Source organism: Bubalus kerabau, chromosome 2 (assembly GCF_029407905.1).
Source record: "Bubalus kerabau isolate K-KA32 ecotype Philippines breed swamp buffalo chromosome 2, PCC_UOA_SB_1v2, whole genome shotgun sequence".
Taxonomy (NCBI): Eukaryota; Metazoa; Chordata; class Mammalia; order Artiodactyla; family Bovidae; genus Bubalus; species Bubalus kerabau.
The window spans coordinates 20530724-20557173 of NC_073625.1; the positions used below are offsets into that span (position 1 = coordinate 20530724).

A 26450-nucleotide genomic window follows, 5' to 3' on the forward strand; every position below is an offset into this window, starting at 1 on the left:
AATATGGATCCATGTAGCACAAATTAAGGATCCAGTGACTATGATAAAACTAAAGTGAACAAATAGAAGGAGTTATTGCCAAAGGTCAGGGTGGTCTGGGAAGAAAACTGAAATCAAATTGGGTCTTTAAAAAAACAAAACAAAAACAGAATCAAGAGAACAAAACTGATGGGCTAAGTTGTGGGGACAGAAATAGGATGCTGCGGGTGTGATGCAGCTATGACGGTGAGTGGCAGAATGATTAGCCCAGAGCAGATAGCTACTATAAAAGCTGCAAGGTAGCTAAACACCAGACTGTGGAGTGTCTTAAATGCCAACCAATAGCTAGCTTTTGCACCATGAGAAACGTGAAGGTTTCTGAGGTTAGTGAGAGACATTTTTTAATGACAGTAGAATGTAGGAAGAGAGAAGAGTCAGTTCAATTTTAGCAAAAGTCTGAGGAGCTAGGATGGAAACGGAGACTGCAGTAAGGATACTGTGACTGGAAAATAATCAAAGGACAATTTGATAAAAGGGGAGAGGGGGCCACAAGTAATTCCAAAGTTTTAAGCCTATGTGACTGTGATAATCATGATCCTACTGACAAAAATAATCCAAAGGGAAAGTAGGCTGACACTGGAAGGAGCAGGGTCAGCAAGAATGGACACATGCAGGAGAAGATCCAACCTCTAACCCGTCTGCCATCACCACCTAGATGGGAAATCAAATGCTTTCTCCTACGCCTTCTTATTCAACATGGGGAAAAAGGATTGGCATCCTCCACTTGATCATACTACATGACCTATTGGTATTCATCCTAAAAAATCATACTGCATGACTTAATGACCTTAAAGAATCATACTATACGATGTAAGGATTTACTAGTATTCACTCTAAAGAAATCGAAGGAAATTTTCCTTGAGAATACTCACTCAGAAGTCCAAAAGCAGATCTAGCTTAAAGCCTCAGAATCATCAGCCTCTTATGCAAGTCTTGATACAGAATCCATAAAACCACCTCCACCCTCAGTCCCCTCATCAGCCAAGCTTAAGCCCTTTAACCACTGTGTCTCATTACAGACTCATCATACACTTTGCCTTGAGAACAAAAGGAAAAATGGTCAACGTAAATCTTTACCCTTCCTCACTGACCCCCGTCCCTGACAAGCCTTGAAAGCTGTCATCTGTGAGATTAACAATATTTTGTATGTTTGTTCCATCCAAAGAATGAACATCAAATGCTTTCCTGATATGTAATATTTAGTACAGACAGATACTGGAAATATCTAATTTAAACTGCAGCAGGGGGATTTCCCCAGGGGTCCAGTGGTTAAGACTGCACTTCTACTACAGGGCACATAGGTTCCATCCTTGGTTGGAGAACTAAGATTCCACATGCCACACAGTACAGCCAAAAGAAAAGAAAAATTGTAACAGGAAGATGTTCGTGCAACGTAGGACAACCTAGTTGTTCTTAGAACATCAAAGGAGCTGATATATATAAGGGGAGGTGGCATAGCAAAAGGGTACAGTGCAAAGGCTCAAGGCAGACTCCCCAAGTCTGAAACTCTATCTAAACTTTGGCAGGTCAACCTCTCTGACCTCAATTTTTCCATCTGTAAAATGGAGGTGATACTGTGCAGCCTATAGGCTTCATGCTGAACATGGATTAACATGCTTTCAGTGTTCAAAATCAGGATTCTTATTATATCTGAACACTCAGCTCTAGGCTATCACTCACCACAGCTGACTCCTCATTTATTGATGGAACTTACATATTGCTCCAGATCAAGGGGTAGAAGTAAACTTTTTCTGCAAAGGGCTAGACAGTAATAGTCTCATTCTGGCTGGTCAGGTGGTCTCTGCTGCAACTACTCAATCCCACTATTGTAGGACAAAAGGAGTTGCAGGTAATATGTAACAAATGAGCATTGTAGCTAAGTTCCGATAAACCAATAAAGCTTTAAAGAAACTGAAACCTAATTCCATATAATTTGGGGCTACCAAACACTCTTATCCTTTTGATTTTTTTCAACCATTTAAAAATGTAAAAACCACACTTAGTTTGAAGGCCGTGGGCCTCATTTGTCCCAGGGATTGGTAGCTTGCTGACACCCGCTCCATAATACACTTTATAAGTTTATGGGCTTTGGAAATTTGTAGGAGCAGGGAAGTCTGAAATACAGGTTCAGTTTGTGGTGCAGAAGAAAGAGGAAGCTTCTACATATTATTGGAAAAAGCTTATTTAATGCTATCATTCACTTATTAACACTGGACTCAGTTATATGTGGAACATTTCTTAACTCACACACTGTTGTAGATGTCACTGTGCAATTAAAGATGTGGAAATCATAGTCCCTGTTCTCAAGGAGCTTATACTCCTTCACTGTAACTTAGAAACTGAAAGGCTTCCTTTAAAATACAGTACATCCTATCAGGCTTTCCCAGCACACACAGGCATGCTTATACAAGAGGCCTGGAGTTTCTCTGGTGACCCTACCCACAGCCCATGCCACACACACATTTTATCGTGACCACCTGTTTCTTCCTCTCCTCAGTAATTTCATGACCAGTTCTCTCGTGCGCCTTTATATTATTGTGTTTTGCATGATCATTTTGAATGTAATATTTATGAACATGTACTAAAGACAGCAGGTCAATTGGTCCGAGCTTTAAAAAAAATGACCATTTAAACTAGTCTTCAAAGATACCATCTCCCTTCTAATAGGTAGCAGTTTAGTGATTCCCATAGTTTTTCACTTCAACCCAGGTAGAAACATGCCCCTGGGAGGCAGGTTAAACAGGTCTATCTTTTAACTTCAGAAAACAGATTTTTTTTTTTTTTCCCACAGCAACTGTTTTGAAGTATTTTATCTAAAGAACACAAAACAAACACAGGCAAATTATAGTGCTCCCTTATTCACCTCAGTTGGTTCTGAAGGTTTTGGATTTAAAGTAATACAGCAGAAACCCAGTAAGTCAATATGTCACAATAAGTGAAAAATGGAGAGCAAGGCAATCAATGTAGCTAATGATTAGGAAAAAAGTGTTTGTAAATAATAAATATTAATATTGTAGTATATAGTATAATAATATCATTAACAGAAAACAAAAACTGATAATAAAATATTCCTAATATTGTTGACTTTCTGGAATACTAAACAGCAAAACTGCTTAAGAGTAAGCATTTTCCTTGCAAGAATTAGCAGTACTGAGTGTTTTAAAAACAGGAGACCACAACAAAAATTCAAAACCCGTACTCTTGGTGTTTAAGATCCTCTCATCAGAACAATTAGTCTCAACCCCCACCCCCAAAAAGTCCATCTGATACAGGGAATATCACACAGGAGGAGGGGGCAGAGACGCAACAGAGCACTTAAAAATCAGTGAGGAGGGGGCACCAGCGAGGTGGAGGGCTAGCTAAGAGGCACTAACACTTCTCGCTCCACAAAAACAGCAAATGAACAAAAATAGGGGAAGCTATGTTTCCTTAAAACACAGAAAGTTCTGGACTACAACAAAGCAGCAGCAAAACCTGTGCAGAGCTCAAAAAGCAGGGACAGCCGCACAGTGAAGGGAACGGTGAAGGAAACATTTCAGCCGCGTCCCCTCATTTCCCAGTCCAGAGCAGCTCGGCTCCAGGAAGGATGCCCTCAGAGGAATCACTTGATGGGGGAAGGAGAGCAGGAGAACCCTAGTGAGCCTCCCTGCTGTGGACGCCTGCAGCCTTTGCTGTTGAGGACCGCACAGTCTTCAGCAGGGCTGTCTGGAGTGCCCCCATTGCATCTGCTCCTGGGACCGCACTACGGTGAGGCCTGCCCTCAGGGTCCCCAGGTGCAGCGGTGCCCCACTCTCCACGGGTGGATGCCACACGCCTTGCCATATACTGAACCAGGGCTGCCATTGCTCTGTGCCCGACTCCCAGGCCTCGGTCACAACTCGGTCCCACCATTTCTGGGACATCGGTTGCTGATAAAAATCCAAAGCATACCACTACAAAAAGTCATCAACTCACAAGGACAAACATAAAGAGAGGAACAAAGGGCTCACAAAATAATCAGAAAGCAAAGAACAATACGGAGGTAAGTTGTTATCTATCAATAATTACTCTAAATGTAAATGATTTTTTACCACTAAAAAGAGTAGCTGAATAGATATAAAAACAAGACTGAATTACATGCTCACTACAAGAGACTCATTTGCGCTATAAGGACAGTCACAGGCTGAAAGTAAAGGGATGGGAAAAGATATTCTATTAAAATAGAAAACAAGTCAGGAGTAGACACAATCACATCAAACAAAACAGACTAACTCAAAAGCTGTAACAAAAGACAAAGGTCACCGTACAATGATAAACGGGTCTGAATTAATTTAAGCAGAATATAACAATTGTAAATATGTACATACCCAATACTCGAGCACCTAAATATATTAAACAATTATTAACAGATCTGAAGGCAAAAATACACAGCAATGCAATAATAGTAGAGGACTTCAATATCCCACTTTCAACAAAGTATAGATCATTCAGACAGAAAATCAATAAAACAATAATGGACTTGAATGATACTTTAGATCAAATAGACCCAGCATGTACACACACACATATATATAAAACATTCTATCCAACAGAATACAGGCATACCTCATTTTTGGATTTTGCTTTATTGTGCCTCACAGACACTACAGTTTTTACAAACTGAAGGTTTGTAGCAACCCTGTGTTAAGCAAATCTATCGGTGCTATCTTGCCAACAGCATTTGCTCATTTTGTGTGTCATATTTTGGTTATTCTTGCAATACTTCAAACTTTTTCAGTTATTATATTTGTTATGGTGACCTGTGATCAATGATCTTTGATATTAATATAGTAATTGTTATGGGCACATAAACTGTGCCCATGTAGGACAGCAAACTTAGTAAATGTTTGTTCTCACTGCTCCACTGACCAGCTGTTTCCATCTCTCTCCCTCTCCTGTGTCTCTGAGACACAGCAATATTGAAATTAGGCCAATTAAGAAGCCTATAATGGCTTCTAAGTGTTCAAGTGACAGGAATAGTCCTGCATCTCTCATTTTAAATCAAAAACTAGAAATGATTAAGCTTGGTGAGAAAGGCATGACAAAGGCAGAGATAGGCCTAAAGCTAGGGCTCTTGCACCAAATGGTCAAGTTGTGAATGCAAATGGAAAGTTCTTGAGGGAAATTAAAAGTGCTACTCCAGTGAACACATGAATTTTAAGAAAGTGAAAGTCTTATTGCTGATGAAGTTTTAGTGGTATGGATAGATCAAACAAGCCACAATATCCCCTTAAGCCGCAGCATAATTCAAAGTAAGGCCCTTACTCTCTTCAATTCTGTGAAGGCTGAGAGAGATGAGGACAAGTGTGAGGAAAAGTGTGAAGCCAACAGAGCTTGGTTTGTGAGGTTTAAGGAAAGAAGCAGTCTCCGTAATATAAGTGTAAGATAAAGCAACAAATGCTGATGTAGAAGCTGCAGCAAGTCACCCAGAGGATCTAGCTAATTAATCCAGGTGGTTACACTGAAAACAGATTTTCAGTGTAGACAAAACTATCTTCTGTTGGAGGATGCTGCCGTCTAGGACTTTGATAGCTAGAGAGGAGAAGTCAATGCCCAGCTTCAAAGCTTCAAAGGGCAGGCTGACTCTCTTGTTAGGGGCTCATGCAGCTGGTGACTTAATGTTGAAGCCAATGCTCATTTACAGTCCCCCAAATCCCATGGCCCTCAAGAATGATAATCTACTCTGCCTGTGCTCCATAAATGGAACAACAAAGTCTAGATGACAACACACTTACAGCATGGTTTCCTGAATATTTTAAACCCATTGTTGAAACCTACTGCTCAGGAAAAGATTCAAGATATTACTCCTCATTGGCAATGCAGTAATAGCAACATTATTCAACATTGTTTTCATGTCTACCAACATAACATTCATTCTGCAGCTCATGAATCAAGGAATATTTCAACTTTCAAGTCTTATTCTTTAGTCCAGTAGTCATGTATGGATGTGACAGTTGGACTATAAAGAAAGCTGAGTACCAAAGAATCGATGCTTTTGAACTGTGGTGTTGGAGAAGACTCCTGAGAGTCCCTTGGACTGCAAGGAGATCCAACCAGTCCATTCTGAAGATCAGTCCTGGGTGTTCTTTGGAAGGAATGATGCTAAAGCTGAAACTCCAGTACTTTGGCCACCTCATGTGAAGAGTTGACTCATTGGAAAAGACTCTGATGCTGGGAGGGATTGGGGGCAGGAGGAGAAGGGGATGACAGAAGATGAGATGATTGGATAGCATCACTGACTCAATAGACATGAGTTTGGGTGAACTCTGGGAGTTGGTGATGGACAGGGAGGCCTGGCGTGCTGCAGTTCATGGGGTCGCAAACAGTCGGACACGACTGAGCGACTGAAATGAACTGAACTGAAGGCTACAGGTGTGACAGACGGGGATTCCCCTGATGGATCTGGGCAGGGTCAATGGAAAACCTTCTGGAAAGAAGTCACCATTCTAGATGCCACTAAGAACATTTGTGAGTTATGGGAACAGGTCAAGGTATCCACATTCACAGGAGTTTGTAAGAAGTTGATTCCAATTCCATCCAATCCCCTTGGATGACTTTGAGAGGTTTAAGACTTCAGTAGAGGAAGTAACTGCAGATGTGGTGGAAATAAGAGAACTAGTGTTAAGAGTGAAGCCTGAAGATGTGAATTGCTGAAATTTCATGATAAAACCAGTGGGGAAGAAGTTGCTTCTTATGGATGAGTGAAGAAAGTGGTTTCTTGAGACAGAATCTACTCCTGGTGAAGATGCTGTGAAGACTGCTGAAATGACAACAGAGCATTAAGAATATTACATAATAGTTGATAAAGCAGTTTCAGGCTTTGAGAGGACTGACTCCAGTTTTGAAAGGTGGATAAAATGCTGTCATACAGCACTGCATGCTACAGATAAATAATCTGAGTCAACTGACGTGGCAAACTTTCATTACTGTCTCTTATTAAGAGACTGTCACAGCCACCTCAGCCTTCAATAGATAAACCAGCCGGTCAGTCAGCAGTCAACATCAAGGTAAGATCCTCCACCAACAAAATAACAAAACAAAGAGTCACAGAAGGCGCAGATGATGACTAGTATTTTTTAGCAATACCATGTTTAAATTGTTTTAGACATAATGTTATTGCATATTTAGTAGACTACAGCATAAACATACATAAAAAGTTCACATGACTCACTCTCTTGTGACAATTACTTTATTGTAGTGGTCTGGAACCAAACCTGCACTATCTCTGAGGTATTACCTGTACATATTCTTCTCAAGCACACAAGGAACATTCTCAGGATAGATCATATGTTAAATCACAAAATAAGTCTCAACAAACTTAAGATGACTAAAATCATACCAAGTATCTTTTCTGATTGCAACAGTATGAAACTAGAAATCGGTAGCAGAAGGAAAGTTGGGAAGTTCACGTAAGTGAACTCACATCTAACTGGAAATTATACATATACTTCTGAGCAACTAATGGCTCAAAGAAGTCAAAAGGGAACTCAAAAGATACCGTGGGGGAAGAAAAAATGGTATACACACACGTATACACACAGAGGAATATTATTGACCCATAAAAAAGAAGGAAATCCTACCATTTGAGACAATGTGGATCAACCTGGAAGTTTAACTGAAATAAGCCAGACGGAGAAAACAAACACTATGGAAGGCCAACTTCATAGAAACAGACAATAGAATGGTGGTTGCCAAGAGCTGAAGATGGCAGAAATGAGGCAATGTAGGTCAAAGGATATACATTTTCAGTTACACAAACAATAATTTCCAAGGTATAATGTATAGTATTGTGACCACGCTTAATAATATGGTACTGAGTACTTGAAAGTTGCCAAGAGAAGACCTCAAGCATTCTCACCATCAAAAAAAGAAAAAAAAGCAAACTATGTGAGGCGATGTACGTGCCAATTATCTTGATATTGGTACCATTCCATAATGTGTATCAAATCACCATGTTTATACTTAAACATATTGGAAAAGACTCTGATGCTGGGAGGGATTGGGGGCAGGAGGACAAGGGGACGACAGAGGATGAGATGGCTGGATGACATCACTGACTCGATGAACCTGAGTTTGAGTGAACTCCAGGAGTCGGTGATGGACAGGGAGGCCCAGCGTGCTGCAATTCATGGGGTCGCAAAGAGTCGGACACGACTGAGCGACTGATCTGATCTGATATACATATTTTTCAATTATTCCTCAATAAAGTTTTAAAAAAAGAGTCAGGACAGTAAAGCATTACCAGATAAAACATTCAGTTGAGCCAAAAGGATACTGAGAGCTTATATTGTTGAAGGTCTTAAAAAGAAATATATATATATATAAGAAATATATATATAAAATGAAATATAAAATGAGCTTGTTGATACTTGGCAAAAAGAAAAATAGATTAGCAGCTGGACTTGAAAACAAAAGAGGAAGGCAATTTAATATATTTCTTTGCTATCCTCGGATTTCTCCCTTGCAAATTTCAGCTCTTGTGAGCAAATCTGGAAGTTGGTGAGAGAGGACTCCAGCTTTGCTGTGGCATGAATTTGAATTCTACAGTGAGGTGGCTATGTGGAAAAATTGCCTAGGGAGTGTGACTGGACATTCCAGCATCCACATCTTGCTGGTGAGTTACTGTTTCCGAATATTAAAACTTTGCCCTGGCATGGTCCCTCTGTAGCCATTTGAAGGAAATTCTTTAAAACATCCAGTAATACTTCATGGTATATTGTATGGTGCTATTTGGGTTAACAAAAATCTTAGCATATATCCCTTTTGCCCCAAGAATTTACTGTTTAAGCTGAAGACACCTAGATGTCCTTGTTTTACTATAATCTGTATGTCTAAGGGCATCACATACACTGTGCTTTCGGTTATCCTCTAATTATTCTTTATTATAGTGACTCTATAATTCCTCAGAGGCAGGAATTCATTATTTTAAGTTAAAAACCTACAGCACTCTGTGGAGAATTCTTATACCAAGAAAAATGCCTACTTTCCTCCTATGCATCAGGGTTGGAAGACCTCTATAAAATTCATTTGATTATAATGTATAAACCATCAAAATAAAGTAGCATCACAATTACTATTAGGAAGTGAATGAAAAGAAGCAGTGCTAATGAAATTGTTTCAGGAAAGTTACAGTGGGAAATCCAATTCTGAAAATAAGTATTTCTAGATTAGGAGAATTTCACTTTCTCAACTATATACACACATTTTTGTTCTCAGAATTAGTTAAGAATTAACTTTTCAACATTTGGTGGTCACTTACTATGTAAAATCAGTTTTTAACAATAAAAACATAAGATATGGTAGAAAGTATTATTCGACTTTATTAACCTCACTCACAATGTTGAAAACAAATGCAAAATTAAGTAGTGACCTTGAAAGTCTAATTCAAAGCATGGTCTCTTAGATTTAAGAAATAGGGCAGATATGTCACAAGAGGGAGAGGAACCAAAAAACCAAATCCAAGACCTCAATGATTTATCTATATATTATAAACTTCAAGCTGTAGCCCTTATATTCCTTTAAATGAGATTTTCTTTTGACTTTCCCTTGACCTCATCAGTAACTGAATTTTTAACCAGATCTTATAACCTATCACGAGCCTTCCAGTTATAAATTAAAGAAAAAACAAAAAACAAAACACAGGCAGATACGTTTACTAAGTTCTTTATGAAATTTACCACTCACAGCTCATGTTCACAAATAAGCTTCAAAAATCAAAAGGACTGTGATATTCTTAAAACCCAAAGGCTAGTAGATAAAGGCCCACCTTTCGGATCTCTTCTGCATTTGAAGAAATGATCTGATCTAATGATGTTACTGTAGAAATACATCACATATTTTAACATCAGTAAGATATGACATTCAAGGGGAGAGCCAATAAACCTTTGCATTTTAAACCCAAAGGAACACATGTTGGACACCTTAAATTATAAAATTCAATTCTAAGCAGGAACTGTTACTGTGTAACAAATACTGCTCATATCAAAAGTGCTGGTGACAAGGAATTCAATATGCCCTCCCACAGAATCTGTTCACATATGTATGCATATACCTATTATTGTAATAAGATTTTAAATGTTTAAGGTGCTTAAATTTTGCACTGCAGGACTAATTCGATAGGTATTCATCTGCTACCTCTTTGTAGCAGCTCCAGTTACAGTGAGTGATCCACAGGCAAAAGGGCAAATAAATGCTGTTATTTTCTGGAATGTGGCATTTGTGGCGCTGGAGTGCCCTCTATTGGTAGTGAAGAGGACACACTCATTAGCTGCCCCGCATGCATCTTCTCGTTAACCCGGAGTTCACATCCATCCTGCAGCATTCGAACTGCTATTCGTGCAATGTTCTTAGAGTCATCAAGACCACTGTGAGGCCGCCCGTCGTAATCCATTCCGAGTTTTTCAAGCATTATTGTCAGCTTAGTTTGGCTTCGAGGAACCTGAAACATGAACAGCTCGGTGAATAATTCTTTAGTATTTTGTAAGTCTCAATGAAGTGGAAAATAAGAGGCTGAAAATTAACAGTAATAGGCAAAATAGTAAAAATTTAGGCCAAGGGCAAATACTCCTAGATCAAATGAAGCAAATAAAATTCTCAGACTTAGAAAAAAAATGATCTTAGAGTTTTAGATAAAAATATACATAAACAGATGGAGTCCATAAAAAAAAAAGTTTGCAGCTTTGTAACTTAATTATTTATGAAAGGAAATACATTGTTCTGAACAGCTAAGTTGAAGCCCTACTGTTTTAACACAAACTGTTTTGCATGGTATTTTTCTGTAATGTATTATTTTAATTGACTGACAAAATTTATAATTTTTATATATCAAATGATACTATCACCACAGGGAAAAGGCAGCCCACAGAATGGAAGAAAATATTTGCAAATCACATATATGAAAAGGGATTAACATCTAGAATGTATAAAGAATTCTTAAAATGCAACAACAAAAAAAGCAAACAATCTGATTGAAAGTTGTAAACACTCTCCAGTCATTAGAAATGTAAACACTGAATAATGATTATAAAGCTAATGTGACTGAGTTAGAAAGATGCAGGGAGGGGAAGGATAGGCAGGAATGGTCGCTGTTTAATGGAGCTAAATCTTCACTGTCCACTGCAGGAACTCAACAGATAACTCAGACTGAAAACTCAAGAAATAGCATAAATATATAATTTAGAAATAGGAAGGTTAATATGAGAAGAAATAGCTTAAAAAACTGCAAGTGTTTGGGAGAAATGGAACCAGTACTGGTAAGGGCCATGGGGGAAGACTGCTATTTAAGACCCGCAATATTATTTAGTATTTTAAAAAATTCATACTGCACACACATATTAACTTTGCTAAAATTAAAAATCAGTATGAACTGTTTGTTCCAGAAGCAAGCCATATATTTCAGTTTCAAATCTCTGTTACTAAAGATCACCAGTGGACATGGGCGTGTGCAGAATTTGGGAGATAATTAAGGAAAGGGAAGCCCAGACCATGGGGTCACAAAGTCACAAAGACTTAGCAACTGAACAACAACAATACATATGCATTTATCCTGTTTGAGTAACAGGTTGAGTGAGGAAGATAGCTTATTTTTCTAAACTCACATGAACATAACTATTTAGAATCTGATTAATAATTAATTATATGATCTTTTTCTGTGAAAAGTCCCTAGTAAATTACAACTTTATGTACATGCAAAATATAATAAATTTATCAAGAGCAATATAATCAATATAGTAATCTTACCTTGTAAAAGTTTCCATATGACTTTCGAATATTGATCCACTTTTTGGCAAAAGGCGGATATTTGAGCCTGCTTAGCTGGCACTGAATGTTCAAGAACTTACTCATATCCCATGAACTTAAGTCGAAAGAGGAAAGAAAACTGAATTAAATACATGCTCTACCATTCTTTAAAATGAGGATCTTAAGTCATTCTATTTGTTTTTATTTATACATCATCCTTCTTATATTTACATATAACATCAAGCTCAGAAACTAACTTCTCTTTTCTCCACAATAACTCAAAAATAAACTTCCCCTCTATCCTCTTGAGCATTTTTTCACAACTCTAAAGAACTGCCCAGCTTACTTTTAATGCCAGGTTTATCACATTAGGAAGGTCTTTGAGGGTATGCTTTGAAATAAAACAAAAACTACAAACAAATGAACAAAATACTTGAGAGAAACAAAGATGATGTCAAGTAGTTAAAACACAATTTGTTCTGCCACAGTACATGCTTCTACAACACAAACCAAGAATCCTGACTGTATCATGTAGAAACTGTGCTGCTTCATACATAGTTTTTCCTCAGCCAAAGGAGTCAGAATTGAAACAGTTGAAATCATACTCTTCAGTAAGAAAGAAAAAAGAAAACTTCTCAACTCAGCTGCTGTAATGGCAAGTGGAGTACTTTTAAGAAAATTAAAGACAAGTGCCTGCCCCCACGATCCTCTGGCTTCTGTGTACTTGTAACATCCTCTGAGGTGACTTCCATAGACCCCAGGCTGCTTGCCTGTACTGTCCAAATTATCTCTGGAGGTATATCAATTACTTTTTGTTAGTCCTCTGGTTACAAAATTGCATAGATTTTGAACAATTTGTCCCAGAATGCAAGGTTTTATAGAACTGCACACACCATGTTATAACAGAGACACCTGTGTAATTAAGCAGGGACACTACTCATTTATCCCAAAAATCAGTAATCGATTTCTAAATAGGCTCATCAATGTTTTCACAAATTTCCATTTCTAATCCCTGTTTTAATCACTCTCATGTCCATACTTGACTTTTCCTGTAACTAATGTTTAGGAAGCATAGTTTCAAGCTCAGCACTACAGTAAGCAATATGGAAGATTCTCACGTTGCAAAACCTCTTGCTCTGAAAAGACTGTTAATTTCCTTGCAAACATAAATCTTACACACATAAAGTTTAGATATCAGAATATTTAGTCAGATGCCAATATGAAAGGTACCTATTGCAGAGGCTGTAAGACTTCAACAGAAACATCAACATGAGTTATAATGTCTGGAGTAAAACACGAGGTGGGCTTTGAGTAATAAAGTAAATAGTGAAGGAAGGGAACCTTCCAGCAGAGAGGAAAGTTGCATGCATACACAGAGGAAGGATAAACCCCTGTGATTCATGTGTCAGCCTGACTGGAGTGAAAAAGAGAAACAGCAGGAGGATTAGGCTACACAGGTAGGGTGGGATTAGATGAGAGCCTTGAAAGCCAGACTGAAGAGTTTGCACTTTATTGAGCAAGAAGTGTTGTGATAAAAACAATAAAACCATTTAGATTTTGCATATTAATATTTAATCTTCTTCTAGTCCTGGATCAGACTGTTATTTCTTTCACTCCTCTCTTTGACCCCTCAGTTCAGTTCAGTCACTCAATCGTGTCTGACTCTTTGCAACCCCATGAATTGCAGCACGCCAGGCCTCCCTGTCCATCACCAACTCCCTGAGTTCACCCAAACTCATGTCCATTGAGTCGGTGATGCCATCCAGCCATCTCATCCTCTGTCATCCCCTTCTCCTCCTGCCCCCAATCCCTCCCAGCATCAGGGTCTTTTCCAATGAGTCAACTCTTCACATGAGGTGGCCAAAGTACTGGAGTTTCAGCTTTAGCATCATTCCTTCCAAAGAACACCCAGGACTGATCTCCTTTAGGATGGACTGGTTGGATCTCCTTGCAGTCCAAAGGACTCTCAAGAGTCTTCAACACCACAGTTCAAAAGCATCAATTCTTTGGTGCTCAGCTTTCTTCACAGTCCAACTCTCACATACATGACCACTGGTCTCACATACATGACCACTGGAAAAACCATAGCCTTGACTAGATGGACCTTTGTTGGCAAAGTAATGTCTCTGCTTTTGAATATGCTATCTAGGTTGGTCATAACTTTCCTTCCAAGGAGTAAGCATCTTTTAATTTCATGGCTGCAGTCACCATCTGTAGTGATTTTGGAGCCCAGAAAAATAAAGTCTGACACTGTTTCCACTGTTTCCCCATCTATTTCCCATGAACTGATGAGACCAGATGTCATGATCTTCGTTTTCTGAATGTTGAGCTAAACCAACTTTTTCACTCTCCTCTTTCACTTTCATCAAGAGGCTTTTTAGTTACTCTTCACTTTCTGCCATAAGGGTGGTGTCATCTGCATATCTGAGGTTATTGATATTTCTCCCGGCAATCTTGATTCCAGCTTGTGTTTCTTCCAGCCCAGCGTTTCTCATGATGTACTCTGCATAGAAGTTAAATAAGCAGGGTGACAATATACAGCCTTGATGTACTCCTTTTCCTATTTGGAACCAGTCTGTTCCATGTCCAGTTCTAACTGTTGCTTCCTGACCTGCATATAGGTTTCTCAAGAGGCAGGTCAGGTGGTCTGGTATTCCCATCTCTTTCAGAATTTTCCAGAGTTTATTGTGATCCACACAGTCAAATGCTTTGACCCTTAGGACTTAAAAATTTAACTAAGGATAAGGATATGAAAGGAAAACTACTGAATGCTGTGGGGGCTCCTTCAGGAAATAATATTTTCTGTGGTTATTCTAAAAGTTAGATGAATAAGGACATCTTTAATCTTAAAAAGCAGATTAAGATAAATTTCCTAAATACTTACCCATCTGTTAATATGGAATATTTATACTTTGTCCCTAATTCCTTCAATTTCATCCAGTCAATGACTTTTTTCAGTACCTGAGGGAAGGTATCGGCTTTGTCTACTTGATCCTGAGGATACGAAAGTAAAATACACAAAAATCACGGTAGTTACATGCAGTCCTACAAAATACTCAGCACAGAAACACTGGAGGGACATGAAAGAACAGGACAAAGTCTTATCTATGATGTTTTGAGCTCTATGGTTTCTTAGGCTAAGATTCACCCAAAATTCCAATTTTAAGACAATTAAAAATTGTTTATAGCCAAATATTAGGAACTGCTTTCAACTGAAGTATATAATCGTCCCCAAATGAAGATTTAAGATCATCCGCAGGCATTTTCTTTTTTCAGGCCTCAACCTAGTGGCTTCCCAATTCTCCAGAGGGGAGAAAAGGGGAATCTCTTCTTAGCTGAAAGCCCTGGCCCTCTACAGTGTCTCCACACCTCAAAGCTCACATCTTTCCAAAACATACTACATCCATCTTCCTAAGATGTAAATCATCCATCACATCACTGTCATACTTAAAATCCTCCAAACACTCCCCAAGGCTTTCCAGACAAAAAAGACACATAAGACCCTTCATGATATAGCTCATCTCTATTACTTCAGCTTTATTTGTGACCATTTTCTCATCAGCCCATAAGACACCTGAACCATCCTGAAACACTTAAAAGTTCTGCCCTTCACACCTGAAATGCCCAGTCATTCTTTTACATCTGTTTACTCATCGTGACTCTGTCCAAGCTCACCAACTTGAGTTTTGCCCAGGACAGTCCTCCGTTCCCTTTGTCAAAGAAAGGTCTTTCTACAGGGGCCCATGACACCCTGAGGAAACACTGACTGTCAGTCTTCCTAACCATACTGTGACCACTGATTTTTTGTGTCAGTTCCCCCACCCTACAATTGCTAAGCGAGCTGAGGAGAGAGACTATCCTGACTATTTCTGTATCTCTTGTAGCTCGGCAGATATTATAGCACACCCTCAAATATTTGCTGAACGAATGAATAAAGCAACTAAGTAAATGGACAAAGGGCCTGCCACATTAGAATACAACCAAAAATCAGAGACCTAAAAAAAATTACGTTATATATAAAACCAGGTTGTAAACAGATATATTTTAAAACTTCATCCCCAAGTGCAGCATGGTAACTTAACTCTTTCTTCACTAATGCTCCAAACAAATGATATGCTTAGATTCATCATTACAACACTTTAAAAGGAATGGCTGAAAAAAAATCTTATCAGGTATAAAATGTGCTTTCCTGTTTTCTAAGTATTACAAAGCAAAAGATCTTTACCAAGAAAGGAAAGTCTCACATTTAATTGTTTACAACAATAATTTTATGAAATAAATCCCTAATTTCAAAACTTCCTTCAAACTCTAGAAAAAGGAACACAGAATGATAACCTGAGTAATTCCAGTTAGATTGATGCAGAAGTCAGAAAGTTGGGTGTTAATCTCTGGTCTCACATACTGCTGAAACGTATCTTCCTACAAGGGAAGGACAGCAAATTGAAGTATTTCTATGACTTAAGATACATGACATAATATATGACAACATCAGCCACACTGGGTTGTAACCTTACAGGTGGTTAAGGCAGAGACTACAGTTTTAACAATTTAAGGATAATGTCCTATTCCCAAATTACTTTGATTTTTTAATTAAAAAATTATGTTTCACACTTTACAAACGTTTAAGACAGAACAAGTATCTGAAGTCTTCAAACCAAAGTTTAACCAGAGGAGCAAAACACTGATGATTTTGCTTATAATATTTTGGAAATGTAAAGCCTATTAATGCAACCTCTAGTTGAAGATATTAAGAGCTTTTTAAATAACAGAAAGTATGCTGAAGAAATGCCAGTTTTCAGTTACAATAAATTAGTTCAGATTCCTGCTCTCATTCACTCCTAATTAGATCTTATTTATATATTAAGATTTCATTAAACTGAATTCTGAATAATCGAAATTTAACTATATGACATGAAGCAGTTTAAAGCGTAGTAATAGCACTGATTATTTTAGCAATGTTTAACCTCTTGAAGAAGCTTTCGGGTTTGCATTCTTATTTTGTGCTCACACAACTCTGTGAACTCAGTAAGGACAGAACTGTTATCATCAGGCTCAGATCTAAGTGCTTCTTCCTTTAGCCCAATGCTGCTTCCCTAAACCAGATCACACTAAGATACTGGTTCAAATTAAGGACAATTTCAAAGTCTTTTAAAGATTTATTGGCAGCAATTATTAACACTAGGTAGCTATGAAGGAAAAGACAGAATATTCCTTATAATAGAAGATTAAAAATTTAAGAAAAAATAGTGTTTACAAAATTCTTTTTACACACCTGTTTATTAAGCAGATGAATTATCAATAGTTAATACTTGTAAAAGAGTGAAAGAACCACAAAGAACATCTGAATGTCTAAAGTTAAGAGATGTCCTTTACTTATCAGACGTATTTCAAAAGAAAAAATTCTACCTCTTGGATTTCTTAGATAAATGAAGTCTATCCTTTTAAGTATCAGGATTTTATTGCATAATTTTATATGAAAATCTTTTAAAAAAATCCAGTATCTCTTACCATTACAAGCTGGTATTATTTAACATTGGTAACAGAATGATGCCAGAGAACTAACTATGCATTCATTGACCAAATACTGAGTAATTACTTAAATAAATTACATAGTAAGTTAAAAGGTGATGAAGATTCTTAAAAAATAAGAGTAGATACAAGGGATCAGAAACACTGGTGTCTGGGGTGTTCAGACTGAACAGAGGATCAGTTAGACTTTATTTAGAAGGCAAGAGTTAAGGAAGGCCTGGAAGGAAGGCCTGGAATGATGGGTGGGAGGAAGGAAATGAGCAGCAAGATCTCTGGAGGAAAGGAATTTGAGCTAAAGCTCTGGGAGGTGAGGGGGTGGAGCATGCCTGGCATTTCTGAGAAGCAGCAAGCTGGTCAACACGCTGTAATCAGAGGTAACTAGAGGCCAGATTGTAAAAGGGATATCACTTTTATTCTGAGTTAAATGGGGAGCCATAAAAGAGTTGTGAGCAAAGGAATGAAATTATATGACTTACATTTTATAAGGCGCACTCTGTTCACTAAAGGGGCTTCCCTCATAGCTCAGCTGGTAAAGAATACGCCTGCAATGCAGGAGACCTGGGTTTGATCCCTGGGTTGGGAAGACCCCTTGGAGAAGGGAAGGGCTACCCACTCCAGTATTCTGGCCTGGAGAATTCCAAGGACTGTATAGTCCATGGGGTTGCAAAGAGTCAGACACGACTGAGCAACTTTCACTGGTCACTAAATTGAGAACTGGCGGTAGGAAACAAGGACACAAGGGAAGCCCAAGAATACTGGAGTGGGTAGCCTATCCCTTCTGCAGCAGATCTTCCTGACCCAGGAATTGAATCGGGGTCTCCTGCATTGCAGGCAGACTCTTTACCAACTGAGCTATCAAAGAAAGCCCTTAGACAGAAGCAGAGACTGGTTAAATGGTGAACAAATGCAGTAAACCCAGACAAGAAATCAATGGGGCTCAAACTACAGTCATAGCAATGCAGTTAAATGGCTGGTTCTGGATACACTCTGAAAGCAGAACAAACAAGAGTCGCTGATAGCATAGATGTATGATGCGAAAGAATAGGAGTCAAAGATGACGCCAATGTTTCGTGATTGAGCAAGCAGAAAGACTGAGTTGCCAGCCCTCAAGCCAGGAAAGGCTGAAGATAACACAAGTTGACAGTAAATTCAGTCTGGGACACGTTAGGATGGCTGTTTAGATGTCCAAGTAGAGATGTTACGTGACAGCCTGGATTTTGGATAGAGGATGAGGTTGGAGATATATATTCAGAAGATACCAGTTTCTATGGAATTTCTAAAAGCTATGGAACTAGATGATAGGCGAGTTCATTAAGGGAGAAAGCATATACAGAGAAGAGGACCTGGGATTGAACCTATGGCATCCAATACTAGGAAGTTGGAAGAAGAGGAAACAGCAAAGGAAATTGTGAAAGGCAACCCAGTGAGGCTGGCAAAAACATAAGACAATGAGGGGTACTGGCAGTCCCCTGAAGAAAGTGTTTCAAGGAGGGAGTGGTCAGTTCCACCAGGACTTAGGTAAAGGTCAAAGATGACACTGAGGAGTGATTTTAGTGGAGTGATGGGATGGAATACATAAGTTACATCTATAAGTGGTGGGGATTTAAGAGAATGGGAGGAAACAGAGACAGACATGTATATAACTTTTATAAAGAAATCTGCTGTAGAGGAACAAAGACAAAGGGTAGTTGTCAGGGAAGTGGCATCAAGCTAAGGCTTTTTCTGGTGTGAAAAATGACGAGTTTGTATGTGATGGGATTGCAGCCATGAAATTAAAACACACTTGCTCCTTGGAAGAAAAGCTATGACAAACCTAGACAGCATATTAAAAAGCAAAGATATCACTTTGCCAACAAAGGTCCTTACAGTCAAAGCTATAGTTTTTCCAGTAGTGATGTACAGACGTGAGAGTTGGACCATAAAGAAGGCAGAGCACTGAAGAATCTATGCCTTTGAACTGTGGTGCTAGACAAGACTCCTGAGAGTCCCCTGGACTGCAGGAGATCAAACCAGTCAATTCTAAAGGAAATCAATACTGAATATTCATTGGAAGAACTGATGCTGAAGCTGAAGCTCCAGTACTCCAATACTTGACCACCTGATGCAAAGACAAACTAATTGGAAAAGACCCTGATGCTGGGAAAGATTGAAGGCGGGAGGAGAAGGGGACGACAGAGGATGAGATGGTTGGATGGCATCACTGATTCAACGGATATGAGTTTGAGCAAACTCCGGGAGATAGTGAAGGACAGGGAGACTGGTGTGCTTCAGCTCATGGGGTCTCAGAGTTGGACACGACTGAGCGACTGAACAACAATGTGATGGGAACAACACAGTAGAAAGCAATGAATCATTCATGTCTAAATGTGGGACAAGAGTGGCAAGCGCCTCATCCATCACTGAGAAAGTAAGACCTAGTGAATTATGCAAGATGATTTTTCATAACTGTCATTTTTTGTTTTAATTATACCAGAATACCGGAGTAGGTAGCCATTCCCTTCTCCAGGGACTGAACCTGTAGAATTGATCCCTTCCCAACCTAGGGATTGAACCCAGGTCTCCTGCACTGCAGGCAGATTCTTTATCAGCTAAACCACTAGGGAAGCCCCAAAACACTAAAGTGGGCAGCCTCTCCCTTCTCCAGCAGATCTTCCCAACCCAGGAATCAAGCCAGGGTCTCCTGCATTGCAGGTGGATTCTTTACCAGCTCAGCTACCAGGGAAGCCTTCTTTTAATTTACTGACCTTTAATCTGCTTTAGACAAGGAATTATTTAAATGGGCTGATTAAGACTATAACTAAAGAGGCTTCAAACGGCACAAAGGAAAAAATGCTGTGTATTTTAATGCACAGAGCCTCTTTATATTTATTCCCAGTGTGTGGCAACTGGGGATACCATAAAAGTGGTACCTCTGTACAGATGAGCAGTTACAATCCTTGGTCAGATTTTACAAGGCAAATGGCATTTATTTGGAGGGATCCTGTTGAACTCCTGAGCTAACAATGCATGTATGTCATATGGCTTAAAAGCCAAGGTTACAAGACTTGTTTCACCCATAAACTTTTCATCAGAAAGCTAACTGGTTTAAGTTGAAAGGTAATTTCTGTACCTTAGCATTTTTATAGATCAGAGTATACAGTAGTCTACTGCAGTAGTTCTCAACCTTGACTACATACCAACTGAGCTTGAAAGAAAAAAAAAAGCTGATGCTAGGGGCCCCACCATAGAACTAATCTTTGGGACAAAGGCCAGGCATCAGTGGGTTTTGTGTTTTTTTAAGCTACTGGAAAAGGAGAGCAGCAGACTCTGAAATTATTATAGTTCATCTATTAAGAATGAATCAAGAGCAAACACCCCCTCTTTAGAATTCTAACTAAAACAGCAAATGGAATCCTCCACCTTACTAGTCAACCCCAGAACAGCTGCTGGTAAAACAAAAATTAAAATATAACAATTCACTTACTATTTCTAAGGTATGAGTATTCAGTAAAACAACAGGAAATTCAATTATTTCATGTATGAACTCAGGTGGGTTTCCCTCTTCACAAGTGGCTTCAAAGTCAATAATACAAATGTAATCATAGTAACTGTCAGCACAATTGCTCTCTTTCAACATCAGCTTCTGCTTCTTGTAATAGTTTTTCAGTCTCTTCTTTAGTACATCCTTTACACCTCTATTGAAAATAAGAATAAAATGAACTCTTAAGTAATTTTACAGACAAGAATGTGAACTCCTACTTGCTGGCACTGGTTGAACACTGACAGTCACAGCCTAATTTAGCAAATGTTAGCCAAAATGAAGGTAAAGAAAGCAGGAATCAGAGCTAAGTCAGCAACCAACTAACTAAAACAGAACATCTAATACGGCATCAATATTTTCCTTCACATGTAATTTTTCATTTTTCTTGTACAGTATATAAACTATATATTGGTCTTTCACACGAGAAGCTTTGCTGGCATATACCACCTACCTAGCCCTGTTGCCTTATATAATAAGATAACATACAGGATACAAAAACTGAAATTAATACTGAATTATTCTACTGACCAAACACAAATTTCAGAGAATAAAAATTCAGGCAAATTAAATTTATTATGCTTTTTCCTTGCTTTGGCTTTTTTAAGTTAGATAATTAAAAAAAAAAAATCCATGTGAATTTTATGAGGCTAGTATATAAAGTTGAATGCCCCTTAGCTATTTAACTAGGCAAATTCATTTAGGAGACAGCCTAAAATAAACCATGTCCAGGAGAACACTGCCACAGTTAATAGATTCTTAACTCAAATAAGATTTCTAATTTACCATGGGTAAAATATGATTTAGGAGATTCAGTTTTACAGATTTTTTTTTTTTTTTTTTTGGCCATGCTGCATGGCATGCAGGATAAAAGTTCCCCAACTAGAAATTGAACCTGCAGTGGAAGCTTAGAGTCTTAACCACTGCACTGCCAGGGAAGTCCCTACAGTTATTTTTAAAATGTATGTTCCACAAACAGAAGGTGGGACAAGATTGTTCTAAACAGATAACTATGGTGGGTAAAGGCAGTCACACTGGTTCGTCAAATAGTATGTGTTTCTTCAAAAAATCTAAAGTCCTTCATTGTTACTTGGTTGAGTCCTAGAGGGGCTAGCAAATAGAAAATGGTAGTAAAAATAAGAGGATCTAAAAACTGTAACTAATGGGAAGTGACAAGGAAGACATTTTGGTCACATCACCAATTAGTGACTGTTAGAAATCTTTTGTTTTCCTTTTGAAATTACCACTGAAAAGGAATCTTACCCATGAAAAATCCTGATAACTACTCAGCTGATAACTAATCATTACACATGATTTGTTTTCAAGCTTTTCTAGGATGAACGTGTACTACTTTTGCAATTTGAAAGTTATTTTTAGTTACCTGGTTTCAAGCTTGAATTCTGAAAGTTTGGCTCTGAGCTCTTCCTTACTCATTCTGTTAATGCAACCATTTGTAATCGCAATTTCTTTGTAAACTGGGTCACTGAAATCATTTGCACTGGAGGTAATCAACGTAGATGTTTTTGTTTCTTGGCCATCAAGTCTACACCGTTGCTTTTTCTACAAAAAAATAAAGTGTGGGTATATATAGAGTTTACAGTTAGTATAAGCATCTTAAAGATTAAGGCCTCTTTGTGCTGTATGTTCAATAAAAGGGCATAGGAAGAAGAAAGATGTGTTTCCGGAACAATTTACCCTGCTCTCTTCTGAGTCACAAGGCTTCTTACAGGAAAAGAAGCTAGGTAAAAAGAGCCCTGGTGCTGGGAGTCAGAACAACCTCAGGACAGAGCCCCCGGCTGATTATTTACTAGTTGCATAACCTTGGGAAATTATTTATTAGCCTCTGATCTTCAAGATATAATAGTAAGTATCTCAAATGGTATTTAGTATTGGTAATGATAAACAGTAGGTGGGAGACATCGTTATAAGGATTAAATGAAATCAAAGTATATCAGGTTCCCAATGCCACACACACCATGTGCTTAGTTGCTTGGTGGTATCTGACACTTCGCAACCCCATGAACTGTAGCCTAACCAGGCTCCTCTGTCCATGGAATGTTCCAGGCAAGAATACTGGAGTGGGTTACCATTCCCTTTTCCAGGCGATCTTCTTGACCCAGGGATTGAACCCACAACTCCTGCACTGGCAGGCAGATTCTTTACCACTGGCATCACCATAATGGACAAATCCATACCTACCATGGCTATCAATAAACATTACCATCACAGACTGAAGGTTAGACCTTTTCACAAACAATATTCTAAAATTTACAAATGAACCAATTTTTAAATAAACTTTCACAACATTTAACACGTATAAATGAGTGTCCTCCTGAGAATTTTTAGCCTGACTTCGTTTCACAAAGTTAACAGAAACTGGCCAATATAAAAATAAAATGGCCAGAAATCTAATCCAAAACATGTTATTACCCAAAGCAAAAATGAAAACACACAGTTTCAAAACACACAATTTCCAAAAGTTAAACACACACACACACATATAGAGAGAGAGATTCTTCAGAACTATAGTTACTACATTATAAATTGTTCTTCCTTTCTTAAATTAAAATTTAAGTTGAGAAAGACATAATTCGACTCTAATCACACCACAGGTAACCCTCAAATTACTAAAATGTTAAGCTCCAAAGATTCATTTACAAGTTATTTTCCACATGCAATGTCATAAATATTAGGTATGTTCCAGAATTTTCAAAAATACTCTGGAGTTTACTAGCAATCTATACAAAACTTGTTAGTTATAGTTTACCATACTGTCCCCATGTGAACTTTAATTACACATTAAGGAAGGATAACCATGGAAAGGCCACAGTCTCGGAGTCAGAACCAATCCTGATGACTCAGGGACTATTTCTCTCTTAGCTCTCCATTTACTGTAACACACGTTTAGCAGACAGTGCTAGAAATACTCCCATCTCCTCTGAGGAAGAGGTCAGGAATTCCAATGTATGAACTATCTGTAAAGTGAAGAATAATTATATTGAAGTTACCTGATAATAAATGTTTTAGAAACCTTATTTCACAGATCTTTGACTTAAAGGTAAAGAAAATAATTTGCTTTCAATAATAAATTTACAGTGCTTGGCTACTTTATCATTAGAATATAATCAGGATTCCTAATTCATCCTTTGTCTTTATACTTAGAGTGAATTTTAAACTCCATCTTCAATCAGGTTAAAATTTAGGTTCTACACTGAACAACAGTTTGCCTACCAAAACAGATGTCTCAGTCAATTTAAGTGACTTTTCTCTTTGGTTAAGTCCTCTCTCCTACTCACATGCTTTATTTTTATCTAAAACTGTAGTTACAAAAATTACCCACACGTAAGAGGCCTCTTCTAAATATGTTATAAATCATGATTTCAATAAAGAAAGTTCTGTCTCCTCCCCTGTGTCCAACTCTAGTCCTCCTCCTTCGGTGAAGTTCAGGACACGGTCAAAGTGCAGTTCTCACAAACTTCAGTCTACATAAACTTCCAAAGAAAGTTATTCAAGGCAATCCACTAAGAAGCAGAAAGTATTTAAAACCCTATATGTATTCTTAATCTACAAAAACACAAGGTTAGTTTACCACGTAATACACGGATTGACAACGGCACCCTCCCCAATGTCTGAGTCCACCTGTCCAATGTCATAAAGTATCAGCCATACAATGAGGAAAGTAAGCAGACTCCACTGTATAGGAAGGAATATTCAACTTCATGCTACTTTGACATTTTGCAATTTTCACATGTCCCAGTAAATGGTTACATAGGTTATATTATCTCAAATGAGAGAATCTTTACAATATGGAAGCAACCATGATCAAAAGAAACCTTTTCTGTGGCAAGAACATTTAGGAAATAGATGTTTTGGAAACATTTCCATTATTTTATTGCCCCAAAACCCCCTGCACATTACCTATTTTTTAAAAAAAGCCTCTGAATCTACACATTAAAGAAATTAAAAGCAGAATTAAACTTGATTAAAATCCTTCCCAAAGAAGAGTTCTGATGAAATCTGAACCTACTTCATTAAAAACATAAAAATGTAACACCTATTCATTTATGAAAACACTTTTGTTGATATAATGAAAATTTACTTAGCTGAAATCCAAACTTGCTTACTTAAGCCTGAAAACAAAAGGACTGTATCATCATTTATTAAAAGCATCCAACAACAGGTTTTTAACAAATATGACAGTCACTAAAACCAACCAGGAACACAGATTCAGGCCTTGAGTTACTATAGCTCAAAGATATGGAGCCCTCTTTGAAAGTAGCATCATAAGGTGAACCAGATAACTGTTCAAAGACTCAGGGCAAAGAAAGCACACACAAGACCTTTAACAAGAAAGACCACCCACCATAACACCAAGGATGGCGGCCACTGAGAGCAAAAGGGAAGAGGTACAGCTAACAATGGAGGAAGGAGCCAAGTCCTGGGGCCAGCAAACTGAAGATTCAGGAGGGGAGAAACCCAGTCAGATTCATGTTACTAAAGATTATTCCAGCTGCTATGTGGAGAATTGGCTGTAGGTGGAAAGAGCAGAAGTTTGGACGCCTCCTCCAACTACCCACACTACGAGGCACTCAGCATTTGTATATTATTAATAGAAAATGACCAGTTTTGGTATTATTTACAGTCTGCAGCTAGTCAACAATAATTATACCTATCAAAGAAGACGATTAAAGACGTTTTAAGACCGTCTTTACAACTCTGTCACTGTAGGATCTACTACTGAGCTGTCAAAACCATTAACAACATCATTCATACATTATGTTTATACGAAGCAGGAGTAAAATGGTCCAAAAACCAGAGACGAAGTTCCAGCCAACAGGCACAGTTACGTTCTGCCAAGGCTGGGAGATGGCCTTAAAGGTCTTAAGGAGTGATACACTTAGAGCTGGGGTGAGATTTCTAAAAACATAAACTACCAATTACAGACTAGGGCTACCCGGAATGACGATAGCAACCGTGTAACCGATTAACTCAGCAAGTTTAGAGCAGAATTCCCACCCAGAACGTCTAAAACCTCAGTTCGCACACTCAGTTCGTCTGGGCTGTTGACTTACTTCCAGACGGTACCTGGGACTAGAAAGGGCTCAATGACAACTATCCCCAGAGAACGGCTCCCGGAGTTGAGGCCAGGGAAGGCGGCCGGGGCTAGGGTCCCAGGGCGCACAGGCCGCGGTTCCCATGGGAAACCCTCTTAATTCAGGGGAACGCGGGCGAATTCTCACCTCAGGATTCGGACGCTGGGCTTCGTCCCCGCACTCCGACCCGGGAGACGCGCGCCGCGCGGGAGCCACGGCCTCGTCGCCAGGCTGGAGGGTCTGCTCATCCTCCATGTCGCGTGTCACGTCAGAAGGGAGCTGCTGGAGCCTCCACTCGCTCAGTCTCACCCGGCCAACCTCGAAAGCCTCGACTTTCTCGGTTGAAAAATTACCGGGCTCGCATTCCCGCGGCGGCGGCCACACAAACTCGAGCGGGACCTCCCACTTCCGGGAACGTGAAGCGTCCAGACGCCGCGCAGGCGCAGTGAGCCGGCGCGCGGAACGCGAGGGCTTCCGTTGACGGGGGCTGGAGACGCGAGGAGGGAGGGGCAAGA

The 26450-nt window shown here is 38.8% G+C and overlaps 1 protein-coding gene across 2 annotated transcripts; it reads right to left on the reverse strand.

The window, feature by feature from the left end:
• Positions 1 to 9354: 9354 nt before the first annotated feature.
• On the reverse strand, positions 9355 to 26404 carry ERI1 (exoribonuclease 1). Of its 2 annotated transcripts, XM_055567208.1 has the most exons (7): positions 26083 to 26403; positions 22224 to 22402; positions 20789 to 20999; positions 16132 to 16215; positions 14681 to 14790; positions 11797 to 11911; positions 9355 to 10495 (listed from the first exon to the last, which is right to left on the reverse strand). In XM_055567208.1, exons 1-7 carry the CDS (start codon positions 26188 to 26190, stop codon positions 10253 to 10255), a joined length of 1050 nt encoding a protein of 349 aa, XP_055423183.1. In that variant the 5' UTR covers positions 26191 to 26403; the 3' UTR covers positions 9355 to 10252. The 2 variants fall into 2 exon arrangements, with proteins under 2 accessions (XP_055423183.1, XP_055423184.1); XM_055567209.1 differs by lacking the exon at positions 16132 to 16215 and having other exon boundaries at positions 26083 to 26404.
• Between the last annotated feature and the right edge of the window lie 46 nt (positions 26405 to 26450).